We start from the raw sequence: 14,321 nt of genomic DNA on the forward strand, positions 1-14,321 counted from the left end.
AAGCAGCGCGATTTGATTGGTGGATTCCTGCACACCCCAGTGGGCGCAACAATGTTCACGTGACCTCAGTCCACGGCAATGTTTCCAAAGTCGTATAGAAGAGAATGGTGGGGTCATGCTCTGCGATCTTCTGGAAAACAATCTGTTTATGCGGCTGTGACCGATCTAAATGCTCAGGTCACGTTCAAGTTAAGTCATCCGGTTGCTCAACGTATTCCTAAGTATTTAGTTACTTGGCAGAAAGACGAACAGGCCCTTTTGGTGGGGCCTCAACTTGAACTTGTGATCATGATGTTTGAGGCCTTTTCCAAAGCCTGTTCACCGCAGGACTACTACTTCCATGCGTGGCGATACGTGTCTTACTGCCCTACCCATTCGTATCAAGCAGGATTGTACAGTTTCGGTGGGTTTGCCCAAACGCATAAGTCAATATATAATGTCCCTCTTTCTACCAGCACTCAACCGAGAAATAGTCACTTCCAGGCAAACGGATAGACGGGGACGACAAGACAGAATTCCTCATTTTCTAGGATAATAGATGAGCGGTAATGTCATATTTTAGCATCATAAATTACTTGCACCTGTTGGTTACATTTTGAACATTTTTAATGGTTTGTCACGTTGGACCAAAAAACAAACAACAAAACAAAACAATACAACACAAAACAAACAAAACAAAAAAAGCAAGATCAGCGGTCAGGCACGTAGGTTAGTTTAGTCAGTATAGTGACTAAATGCGCATCAAAACTTTGTAAAAATATGGCAATGAGTCGAAATCCACTGAAAATGGTTCACAACTACTAATGGTAATATCGTTTCATGCCTGCACAAAAAAATTGCCGGTCAAACAGACAAGTTCATTTACAAAGACAATTTAAACACTATATCCAGTATATTTAGACTCAGTAAGGCTCGGCTCATTCAACTGAATTACTTACCAGACCAATTAAGTGGCCTATTCAACTGTTTGCCAATGCCGCGTGCGCGCGGCCTCTCCGGTCGGCCCAAGTCTCCACTGAATTCCCGGTGTCACAAACATATCGAACTCACTACGACTTCGAAGATGAAATTGAAAGATCGTGAAAAGCTGGTGACAGGCGTGCACGTGGCACTGCGTCGGCGTTCTACTTTCTGAACTGTTCCTTCTCTTTCTCCGATCTCAGGCTCACACATCCACGCGCGCGCGCTCGCGGCATCACTTGTCTTCACGGCCGCACTGGCACACTCAGACACACACACACACACACACACACACACACACTGACACACACACACACTGCACACACACACACACATACCGCGTGGCACACACAGTGGTTCAGTGACACACACACACACACACACACACACACACACACACGTGGCACACTCAGTGACACACGGCACACACACACGTGGCACACACATTGACACACACTCTCAATGACACACACACTCAGTCACACAGACACACACACACACCGGGACACACACACACACACACACATGCACACACAAATCCTCCGTCTCCAGATCTTTATCATCATGTTCATGATAATCATCTCTGCGTAGAGTTGTAGTCTTTGTTCCGGCCGAAGACTGGAGGCAAAAATGTGCTGTGAGAGACTAATACAATTCGTATCGTTGCCAAACACAATAATCATTATGCCTGACGACAGACAATACTATGCTGCAAAACTGACTGAGGGTGCACTGGAGACGATTGTTAACTCACTCAGTACGGCCAGTCCCCTCTTCTCTACACAGACCCATCGGATGTCCAGTGGTTGTCTGAATGACCCAACCTTCAGCTTCCGTCGTCAGAATTGTGGTATTCTTTGTCAACATTCACCTCTTCAGTATAAGAGTCTTCCGTTTGCAATAGTTTGATGATGGTAATTGGGGTGAAACGCTGTTAACGTCGTCTCTTTCGCCAATCGTATGGAGAGAGTTAAAGACATGGTGGCATCGCCCGAAGCTCCGGCCATCTCAGTCGAGAATCAGCAAGTTTTCTCGGTGTTTTTGTGTAATGTTGCTCCCACAGCGGAGCCACCACATGCGGAAGACGAAGTGCACTTCGACACACCCAATGACAACACTGACATCAGTTGAATTGCCCAACAAATAGAACAGGGAATCTAGATTAGAATTTGCATACTGTCCAAATGTGAGCCGCAAGAAAACGTGTTGGTGTGTGTGTGTGCGTGTGTGTGTGTGTTGAAATTTGAATGAGTAGTGACAGCAGTGACCAAAATCTATACCTCTCAACTCCGACGCCTTCTCGAGAAAAATGACGTCATATCGCGCAGTCATGCTTCAGAGATATTTCTCATGGCCACGCACAAAAAAAAAAAAAAAAAAAAAAAGGTCATGTTGCACTCTTTTGAAAGCTCTCGTTGAGTCCCATGTATAGTTTCAATACTTCATTTTATGCAACGCTCAAACAAAAACTTCGGGACTCAGATATTCCTGCAGGCCGGCCTTCTGCCAGCCTCAAACCCACATTCTGTCAGTTCCCCTAATTTAGTCATCCCATTCTCTCCTTTTCCAGAAAGCACCTGCTTACCATGCACGTGATGCTGTCTCTTCAGATACTGGAGCCAAAATGACCAAGGGCTTTCAGAAAATGCCCAAGGTACTATTCAGTCCTACCTTCACACACTGTAGTGCCCTCAGACTTAATCCCAAAATTACTATTGTTCACAAAATGATAAACATCTGATTTTCTGAAACTCTAACGAAAAGCAAAAAATAAAAAAGCTTACCAGCGACAACCAAATCAGGTTCGGTTACAAAAGTCAAGGTAGATATTTCTAATTATACGCTTCAAAAGGCGGGAAGATTAACAAAGATTACTTCAACTAATTAATTCTAAACAGTGGCCCGACACTTCAACCTGGCTCCCCAGATAGCTCGATCAGAGGCAGAAGCGGTCAAGGGAGATAATTCAGCCTTTCCAAAAAGTTCAGTATTGTCGAAAAATGATTAGTGCTACATATATATATATATATATATATATATATATATATATATATATATATATATATATGTGTGTGTGTGTGTGTGTGTGTGTGTATTGTTGGTGTGACTGTCTATGTGTATAACTGTATACTCTAGGCCACCACTCATATTGGTGAGACTGAATATGTATAACTGTATACTCTTGGCCATGCTCTTACTGGTGTGACTCAATGTATGTGTATAACTGTATGTCACTGTGACTGTGTGAGTGGGTGTGCCCTGTTTCTGTGTGTGGGCTGTATGACTTTATGGACTGTGAAGGCTGTCACTACTCTTCACATCTGTTCTGTGACACAGGCATTTGTATACATTTTCTTGTTTGTGGATACCCTGAAATACTGCATTCAGTGAATCAGGGAAACTAAAATCTGTTTATCTAGACGACTAAGTAAAATGCACTTTTTATGTGCTATGACTCTTGTGAGCAAAGTATGATTGCTATCAATGTTAAAGACATATATGGCCTTTTACTTTTAGTTAAAAAAATATTTTATTGTCAATAATTCTAAATGCAACAAAGATTTCTGGGACAGTGGAACAGGAACACTTCAACAACATGAACCTGTCTTACTACCATAGGGCTCATTCGTGCATTCTGGTAATGACTGATGAATTTGTATTTTCGTTTTTGTTTGATTTTCTTCTTCTTTTTCCTTCGCTCTGTGAAGAGTCATTGCAAATGGGGGCTGCACAGAACTGTTCACCAGATTCCTCCAGGTCTTTCAGTGTCTGACTATGACCATCAGAACAGCAGAAGAGGCAACTGTTGTCCCAACTATCTGGGCTAGAATTTGATTATAGTGGAGGGTGTACATGTGTACATGAAGGTGGAATTTTCCAGTTAACTCAAGAGTCTGATCTTGTGTGTTTCAATCAGGACAGCGCTGATGTTGTCTTTGCTACCCTTGACATTATATATACAAACTTTTGATTGAAAAGAACTATTGTCTAATGTTTCGAAAAAGTTTAAGTTATGTGATGTAATCAAAACAAACCAGCTATTGCATCTGTCACCTCCTGGTACAAGAAAGGATATATAAAATCCAGAAAAGTAAGTATCCTCTACAACACCTCTTTTGAAATATGTACTTCTAATCACTACTCAACAAACTCCTGCATTTGTCTTGCATCCTTCAGAGGGTCTGAATCATTTGACAAATTGTCAGATCTGTACAGCCTTTGGTGGTAAATATGTATGTGGATCTGGCAGGGGAAGAAGTATGTATGAATGTATGAACATTGTTTACATGTTTAATAATCCTTCACTGTATTTTGTCCTGTCATAGTTCTCTGGGCATCTTTGCATTGTGAAGTCTGTGTCTTTTTTGTCTTTTTCTTTTTTAAAAATACCTGTGCATGGTGAGTGAGAGAGAGAGAGAAGGAATTATCATCAACATCTTCTCAACAATAATAATCACAATATGAATGATATGTTTGTCAGACTAGAGATTCACACCATTCCACCAATCACCATTTCAGTTGCATGTTTACATCCACTTAATAAGTTCAATATGCCAGAAATGAGTTCATCAACGTGGTCAGAAAAACTATGGCGCTGCGAGGGATGCCTTTTGTCAAAACTTTGACATACAATCAGTGGGCGGTCAGTTCTATATCAGCTGGGAATACCCCATTGTGCTGATTTACCAGCCTGGTTTATGTCACAAAGGTATACTTGTGTTCAATTTGTTTTTAACATTTGCAATTTAGTTTCAGGACCAGAACAATGAGGTCTGTTTTAATTTTGATATACGATTTATCAGTTTAATTACAAACTGTAAATTTTGCTATTCACTTTTGATTTGAGAGGACGTTTACAACTTTGCAGTTAATGTTATTTTTTTACAATTTCAGTGTGTTCTGATCAACATTCTTATTGGCCCCAGGACAAAAGGATCTGTGAATAAATGTGTGTTTGTGAGTGTGTGTGTGTTTGTGCATGTGTGTGCTCAAGCAGTTATGTGTATATGCGTAAGACAGACAGAGTAAATAAAGGCACAGGATTTCATACAAGCAGACAGGTTACAATAAATGATTCACGGAAGTGCGTGATAATTGTGCACTCACACACATACACACACAACCAAAAAAACAAACAAACCAACAAACAAAAAAACACATACACCACACACACATACGCACACAAAATAGTATTCACTCAGCTATCCATACCTAGACTTACACTCATGCATGCTCTTGTCTGCAAACACTTGCACCACACGTAACAGTTGCATCATGCACACAAACATAGCCAAGTTAAGTCACAGAAACAACTTAACAGTTTATTTGCAACTTGGACAGGTAGACAGGTCGAAGTGTCTCCCATGAATACTTCTGCAGATCAATCTGAAACAGATAAAAACAAAACTGTGAAAATCAAATGAATATAATGTGTTGTCTGATTCAGTATGGCTGCAGGAATTCCCAACACACATATGCACACTCATACCATCACACAAACAAGCACACATATATATATATATATATATAAACTGTGTGGTGTTGTCCGTACTGCATTGGTCTGTCCATGTTTGTCATGACAGACGTTCCAGAGATTATTGGCAATATGACTTATGACTCCACCCCAAACCTCACCATTCCTCAATCAGCATTTTGATTTGTCTTGGCACAAGATTCAGCACTATGTAAATACATTTCATTATCTTTTTTTCTATTTTAATTATTTTATCATTGTTATTATCAACATCATTAGACGGATGCAGTGGCTGAATTCTTGCCCAAGTTTCCTGAGTTCGATACTCAGTTTTGGCACACAAGCAAACACTGCATCAACTACTGTGCAGAGACTAAGCACTCATGCAGGCCGCTACTTATATTCAGAGCTCTGACAATTACTGCAGCTGAGTTGTCTTCGTCACAGACACTATGTCAGTGCTGCAAGCCCTTCAGAACAAGCTTCCACCCCTGTTAGCAGCGCTACAGAAAGTGGCAAGAAGCAGACAGGTGACCCTTCAGTGGATCCCAGCTCACTGCGGAGTCCTTGGGAATGAGAAGGCTGATGGGCTGGCCAAAAAAGGCACCTTAACTCTTTGGTTCCTATTTTTCTATGAACCATTATTACCCCTTGTTCCAAGATTCCTACCATACGTATATTCCCTTCAATCCTGCACTTAGTAAAGAGAAAGAAAGTATGAAAGAGGACACTTTCTTCGGAGACTTACAGCAATGCTGCTTATTACAGTACACTAAGATTGTCATATACTGTTGTGTACAGAATTGATGTAAGAAGTTGTCTGTGACCCTGTTGACACTATATAGTGACACCTCTGGTGACACTCAGGTGTAAAAAAGGTGAGTTTGGAGTCAAACACAATGCATACAAGTATAAACCACAGGCAGGACAGTGTTTTGCTTGCAGAATATGCACATCATGCATGTACTCGCTGAGTAGTGCCTCACATGTATCTCAGTGCCATGCTGCTAGTCATATCCATGAAAACTGTCACAATTGTCACTGCTACTGTCCTTATCACATGAATGATTTGAACTTTGTCTCAAAGAAAACATATGCCTTTCACTACACTAGCAGTCACTGAGCCAGAATCAGATAATTATCTACACAATTCTTGAACAAAAACTATTCAGAAATGATACTTTCTCTAAATATGCATGTCCACGTCAGTCATCATGTAATATGCCACACAAAGGTGACACTTGTGTGATATACCTTGAAGCAGTCACGCTAGTCACTGCACAAATATACACCACAATTTTACATTTGCACTTTTTGAACTTTTCATCACCCGCTGTCTGTGCTTCTGTGGCAGCAGCTAATTGCACTCTCTCCTCGTCATTCAGTTGTAACAGATCGAAATCATCATCTGATAGAGCGTTTTAAAACTCATCATTGGAAAACAAGTCGGAATCCGAATTTTCTACACATTCCATTTTTCTGTGCCCGTGTGTCTACACAGCACAGCGGCAAGAATGTAGCGGCACCCACTTTCCCATGGCCTAGGGAGTGGGAGGAGGGTGCCTGGCATCCATTCCACTCATAAACACTGCCCTGCAAGTGACCTGGTCAAGGATAGATGACATTCACTGATGACGCAACTCACATGAAGTTCAAAGCACTTACAGCAAGAACCAATTTTCCAGGCTGCAGGAAGGGAAGGGAGAATTCTCTGCTGCATAGTTTTCCGGCCTCCAGGAATGAATGGTAAGTATCAGTATCAGTAGCTCAAGGAGGCGTCACTGCGTTTGGTCAAATTCATATACGCTACACCACATCTGCCAAGCAGATGCCTGACCCAACACACCTTATAAATATTATTATTAGTAGTAGTAGTATTTTTATATATTTATCTTTTTTTAATTATTTTATTTTATTTTTATTTTTTAAATTTTATTATATATATATATATATGTTTGTGTGTGAATGGTAAAATTCCTGTAAACTGGAAATCCGTGCTGCAGGAATGAAAGAGTTAAGGGAGCAACCCAACCATAGCGTCAGCTTCAGTGAGATGAGGTCCATGATCAGGGCATTTATGGTAGCTACAACAATTAGGGACTGCTACCATACATTACCCAGAGAGCAGCAAAGTGTCCTGGTGAGACTTTGCACTGGTCCCAACAGACTGAACAACCACATAAATGTATCCATTGTAATGATGATAATAACAAAAAGGATGTTGATGATGATGATTATGATGATGATCATGGTGATGATAATGATGACAAGGATGATGATGACAACGACAATGAAAATGATGATGAAGATGACCATGATGATGATGGTAATGATGATGGTTATGATAACAGACTGTAACCAGTTCAAAGCCTCACCTCCAGTTTGCTCTGCCTGGCCAGGTGGGGACGCTGACAGAATGAGCGCAGCCGTTTGTACAGCTGGTTGGATGTGGAATACAGGCATTCCTCTGGAATCAGAAGAGTTGGTTTTAATGTGACATCTTCTAAATGGTGTGTGTGTGTGTGTGTGTGTGTGTGCGTGTGTGTGTGTGCGTGCGTGTGTGCATGTGTGCGCACACCTGTGTGTGTACATGTGCATGTGTGGTGTATGCATGCACAAGTGGGGTATGTGCATATGTACGCGCGCGTGTGTGCATATGTACGTGTGTGTGTGTGTGTGTGTGTGTGTGTGTGTTCGTTCTTTAGTTTAGCGTCTTTTCACTATCAGTGATATTAGACGTTTAAAAAAAAAAGGGGGGGACATGGGGGGAGGAAGGTGGTATAACTAACATGCAATTACATTTAACAGTAACAATTCAATAATAATAATGATAATAATCAGAAATCATTAACACAATTCTGAAGTGCATTAAAGGAATGTAGAAATAGGGCTATGAACTAAGGCCTGTGGAAGTTCGACCATAAGAACATATGTGTGTGTGTGCATATGTACGTGTGTGTGTGTGTGTGCATGTGTGTGTGTGTGTGTGTGCGCGCGCATGCACAAAATCGAAGAACTAACCTGGATACAATTCAGGGTAAACAAGCGCCTTTGGGCAAAGAGGATAACAACCCAGGAACACTGCTTCAAGCCTGTGAATAAAACCAGAAGACATAACAACAATAACAATGATAATGATGACAATGGTGCAAGACAGCACATCAAAGAAATGAAGGGCTTTCATATCACCTGGTAAATTTTGGGGATGTTTGATAATATTGTAATGACTGATGATAATAACAATAACAATAATAGTGAAAATATAATATATGATAGAATAATAATGACTATGATGATGATAATACTATAATAATAACATTTCATTTCCCAGTAAATAACCACCACCATTTAAGCTCCAGCAAACTCGATGATGATAACTGGCTGCTGCATGAATCCTTTTTCACACAGAACTGTAGCAAGAGTTGAATGGGGGGAGGGGTGGGGGTGGGGGGTGGGGGGGGGAATTGCTCATGATACTCAAAGCCAAAGCGAAGCTATATCTGGCTAATTTGTTTTTCCAGTGACAGTATCAGTTACTGTTAGCCTACTTCCAACTAAAATCTGCCAGAATCCTAATGGTAAATACATGTTCATGTTCTTGAACATGTTACTCCTCTTTTCCACTCCCTTCACTGGCTACCTGTTTCAAAACAAACGGAATGCAAGCTTTCTGCTCTGATGTTTTCTACCCTCTCAAGCTCTGGCACTCGCAACCGCTCTGACCTTCTTGAAGTGTACATTCCAATTCGTCACCTTCGTTCTGTTTCTGATACCATGCTATTAAAAATCCCTGCTGTAAAGAAGAAGTAACAGTGTCAGAGATCTTTCTCTTTTCAGGCTCCCTCATTGTGGAACAAATTGCCAGTCAGCATTTTTTCTCGCTAAATTCTTTTAGCGGCTTTGAAAACACATCTTTTCCAACAACAGGAATTTTCCGGTGCTAGTGCTGATGTGGTCTGGCAACAAGCGCATTGAGGAGAAGTCATGTGTCAGTGAGTGGTGAGGTGCTTGTGAGTGTCCATGCATTCATGCGTGTGTGCAAATGTGAGTATGTGTTGCAGGGATATGATGAGTGCTTCAAGGGTGGGTGGCTGGCTGGTTTTCAATGTTCAATGGAGGTACTGTGTACAAATGTATTCTGGCATGTGTTTCTCGATGTGTGGGTGGGGGGAATATGGAGGGGGAGGGGGATGAGGGGGGAACGGAATGTGAAGTGCTTTGAGGAGTATTTCTGGAAAAATCATGTTATATAATGTCCGTTCTTATCGGTATTATTATTATTATCGTTATCGATATTAAGATATAATACTAGAACTGTATACATATACTGTATATATATACTGATTTTTTAAAGACTCCGAGCAAAACATGACACTCACAAACTGCATAGCAGTCTCTCTCTCTCTCTCCCTATCACTCTCTCAGTCTCTGTCTCTCCCTCTCTCTCCCATTTCTACCCCTCTTCTTTCTTTTTCTCCCAGACCAATGTTGGTGTTAGTGCTGAAGAAAATGAATATTGAAAAAAAAAAGAAGAAAAAACATGAAAAGTCATCTACTCACATGGCCACACCAAAGAATTCATGTTTAGATGTTGAGACCACAACATCTGCATGCTGCAAAATGTGAAAGTAGGTTGACTTCTCTGACTGGTAGCCCCAGGAAAAGAGGTGACCTTTCAGCCTTTGCTCTGCCTCCGCAAATATGTCTGTGACAGCAAGAAACACAGTCATGCACACGTGCAGGATGACAAATTTGTTTATCTTCCACATACTCAAAATCTCTTCCCCTACTTGTAAAGTTCTCAAAAACAAAAAGGATAAAAAGAATGTATTAGCCAGTTTTAACTCACTCAGTACGGCCAGTCCTCTCTTCTCCTCTACACAGACCCATCGGATGTCCAGTGGGTGTCTGAATGACTCAACCGTTAGCTTCCTTCATCAGAATTGTGGTATACTTTGTCAACATTCACGTCTTCAGTATAAGAGCCTTCCGCTTGCAATATTTTGATGATGGTAATTGGGGTGAAACGCTGTTAACATCGTCTCTTTCGCCATTCGTATGGAAAGAGTTAATCAACATGGTCAAAGCAATAAACTTACCCCAATCCTCCCTGGCCCTGCCCCCTCCTCCTCCTCCATCCTCCACATTTTATGCTTTTGTTTTAAACAAAAATCTCTTGTCTTGATATTAACAAATTATATCTCATCATGTCATTTTCTCAGTCATGAAAACATATTCATGAACTCTTAACACCATGACAAATCTAATATGTCTGAACAGACAGACAAAATTAAAAAGCACAACTTTGACAACAAATGCATTACATAACAGAGATATACTTCTTCTGCACATGGAAAATTTTATTTGAACAGGATGACATGAGGAATGTAAGAGTTATTCTTACCGACAAACAAAACTAACCTGGTACATCAGTGAATGTTTCTCCCAGTACAGACACCACAAATGGCATGTTCTCACTTTGCAGTCGGAACAAGGCTTCGAAGAATGTCTGAGGGTCTTTGTCATGCTCCCTGACAAATATATATATATGCAAATGAATGTACACTGGTATTTGTGTTTGTGTGAGGATGTGCATACACATGCACATGCATGTATGCACACACACACACACACACACACACACACACACACACACACATATACACACAGTGGACAAAAAATATTACACCAGCCACCACAGCAAAGTAGTTAGTGTGTCATAGACTGATGAGAAAGTGGACACAGGTCATAAAGAGTCAAATCTTCATATTTTTTCTTTGATAATCTGTGTAGTGACAGTACATCAGTGAGCAAGAAAATGTTGTAACAATAAAACATATAGTCTATGATGATTACTTCATCCAGTCAAATGTATTCTGTAAACACTCACCATCTGTGTGGCCACACAATGTGAAGACAGCTATCCTTCTCCTTGTTGAGTGAACCCCAGTGTTTACCTGGAGGATGATGGCACTGAATGTCTCTATAATGGTGTGGACCCAGGGGTGTTTTTTCTGAACTCAGCCTGCTTGTCTCAAGACAAGTGTTTGTGGACAGAGAGGAGCCAGCATCACCAGTCCCACACTGTACCCAGGAGGTGACCGTTCTCTTTCCACAGCTGTATGTCAGAGCAGAAGCAGGGGATTCTGCTTTGAGAGTATGACACCTGACGCTGTGGTCACCACCTTCAAGACCCTGGAACTTGAGAGTACTGTCATTTCCTGCTGAACCTATTGCCATCTCATCATCCATTCTGCCCACCTTCGCTTGTGAGTGCAGCTCTGTTGTGTTGTCACGGTCTGTCCCATCACTCTGTGCCTTGACATCACCAGTGCCTGACACCTGGCTGGTTTGCATGTCAGAATCACCAGAGCTACCTGTTTGGAGACTCTGGGAGACTAAAACATGTTCGCTGTCTGTTTTATTATTCGCTCGCATGGTCAAGGAGAGAGGGCAAAGAGTTTTGTTGGTGTTTGACTTCATGTCATGGGCATGATCTGCATGAGTGGCTTGGCTAGTTGGAACGTTTTTCAACACCTGGCTTTGCTGTGTTGCCCGGCAGGGAACACTGTGTGGGTACTGCATTGGGAAGTAAGCCACAGAGCACTTGGGGCGCAGAGCGTCAGCCAGTCCTTTGGGTCTGTAGTCTGGCATCAGCTTCAGAAAGGAGGTGATGGAGGAAAGGAAGGACTCCAGGTTGAAGGCAGAGTTGAACAGTACACTGTCTGCAACCAGGCTGTCACAAAAGGAACAGTCTTTCTTGATAGTTCATTGGTTTCAATGATGATGACAAAAGGAACAGTATATTTCTTCATAAACATCATTCTGATTTCTTTTTTTTTCTTCTTTGTTTTAAGTTCTCCACAAATTGTCATCTACATCTTCAATGTATCTCTTGGTAATCAGTCAGATTTTTTTTTAAAACAAAAACTGAAAAACTCCATACAAAACATGCATCTTTTGGACATCTTATTTTAAACTCCTGCATTCAAAAACAAATCATTGGAATTGTCTTGGAATCAAACATTCAAAGTTTGGTGTCAATATCTGAGTATGTGCTTTTTATCAACAGACTAGCACACAGATGTTTTGGCAGTATAATATGGTGTGTATCACTGGGAAGTGGGGAAAACAAGTCAATGAATCAAAGAATTGTTTACCCTATATACAATCATTTGACACATTTCCTTTCACTCACCAAGATAAGATCTGATTGTAGCCATACTGGAAATCTCGATCTTTTTGTTTCCGCACCGGATACTGGAGCTGGTTTTCGTGGAAGTAAAGAACCTTGTGAAGACCTGCCAGGTCTTTACGAAGGGCCACTAACTCCGCCAGGTTCAGGACAGAACTTGAAAATAACACTCTGGAAAATAATAAGGTACATATAAATAGACAGTAAATTTGTGTATGTTTGCAACAAATTTGTTTAAAAAAAATTATAACAGGAGATATCAACTCCGTCTGCCTCTTCGATAGATGATTCTTGTCATCAGTAAGGGGCTTAACAGGTGGTGTCTGACATATGCTGAATCAAAGTAGGCACCACTGAACACCACTGAATTGACTCAGCAGCAGTGCAAGGTCTCCTCTGGTGTGTGGCTCCTGGCAACCTAACATCCATAGTTCCCTGAGGCCTGTGAAAGTGGGGTGGCTGTGTGTGGAGGACTCAGAATAAGCAGCTTGGGAGTAATGCCACTAAAACTGTGCAAATGAAGAGGCTGCTAAAAAAACAAAATGTCATGAAATAAGAATTCATCACAAGTACCTGAAGTGGTGACTGACAGGGATGGCCGAGGTCAAATGAAGTGCAGAGACACGTGCCCTCCAGTGCCACTTCTTCCCCGACATTGTGACCAGGTGAACTCTGGGTCTGATGACTTCATCCCTCATCAAACAATCCACTAGCTGCTTGTGTGACCCACAGTAGAAGGGTTCGATGATCAGGATGTCTGGGTCTGCTCTCGCTCTCTCTGTTCTAGAGCTGCAGCTTGCAGAGGCCATGGTTGAGATCTGAATCACAACATAAGCTTCTTTATTTTCTTTTATTATTACATCACTGTCATTTCTTCATACACCTTCATACTGACAGGTGGTGACAGTGCTACTGCTGGTCACACTCACAGTTATATTTTAGATAAAACTTTACATAGGTTTGTAAAAATTACAGGCACATGTCTATCTATCTATATATACACAATATAATATGATATAACAGAATATGATACACAGTAAGTTCGTTGTTTCACAGAAATCTCTCTTATTGACAACACTGAACTGCCAAGGCCCGATTCCGTGCCAGTGTGTTTCACACCACACACACACACACACATGCACGCACGCACAGAGTGACACACACACACACACACACAAACACACTCGCACGCGGGGGGGGGGGGGGTGCGGGGCGTCCGGAGGCAGATAAGAGAGTAATAACTAAGGATCGTATGACCCTTCTCATACCAAATGATGTGCCCAATTGTGACTGATGAGCTCATGGTTGTTGAGATTTTGTCTCCGTAACTGCTGCGAATCAAGAATGTAAAGCCCACAAAGTGCCGCGTGGGCCACACACCACAGTTTCAGAAAAACCCGGAAAGACAACACCCGTTTTGTTTGTCTTAATCACAGAGAAAGCAGCGAGAGAGATGTGCAATCGGGGAAAAAAACACCTCATTAATATACCAGAATTCGAGTCAAATGTGGCATGTTTTTATAGATATTTGGGGCACAAAACTCAATCCCCCACCCCACCACGTAAGTTTCAATGGTCTGTGGTGCCTCCCGCCTACTTGGTTGCGATGTCAGTGGCGCGGAACGCAAGTGGTGCATAGCTCATATTATTTCTGTTCCCCTCACATGCATATAGTATGATTTTCATCTGCAT

General features: G+C 41.5%; 1 protein-coding gene across 1 annotated transcript; it reads right to left on the reverse strand.

Moving 5' to 3' along the window:
* Positions 1–5,268: 5,268 nt before the first annotated feature.
* On the reverse strand, positions 5,269–14,026 carry LOC143279533 (tRNA-queuosine alpha-mannosyltransferase-like). Its single transcript, XM_076583599.1, has 9 exons — positions 13,898–14,026; positions 13,203–13,447; positions 12,633–12,800; positions 11,325–12,170; positions 10,856–10,965; positions 9,995–10,139; positions 8,456–8,526; positions 7,810–7,901; positions 5,269–5,346 (listed from the first exon to the last, which is right to left on the reverse strand). The coding sequence occupies exons 2-9, from the start codon at positions 13,436–13,438 to the stop codon at positions 5,275–5,277; spliced, it is 1,740 nt and encodes a 579-aa protein (XP_076439714.1). The 5' UTR covers positions 13,439–13,447; positions 13,898–14,026; the 3' UTR covers positions 5,269–5,274.
* Between the last annotated feature and the right edge of the window lie 295 nt (positions 14,027–14,321).

Source organism: Babylonia areolata, chromosome 2 (assembly GCF_041734735.1).
Source record: "Babylonia areolata isolate BAREFJ2019XMU chromosome 2, ASM4173473v1, whole genome shotgun sequence".
NCBI lineage: Eukaryota > Metazoa > Mollusca > Gastropoda > Neogastropoda > Buccinidae > Babylonia > Babylonia areolata.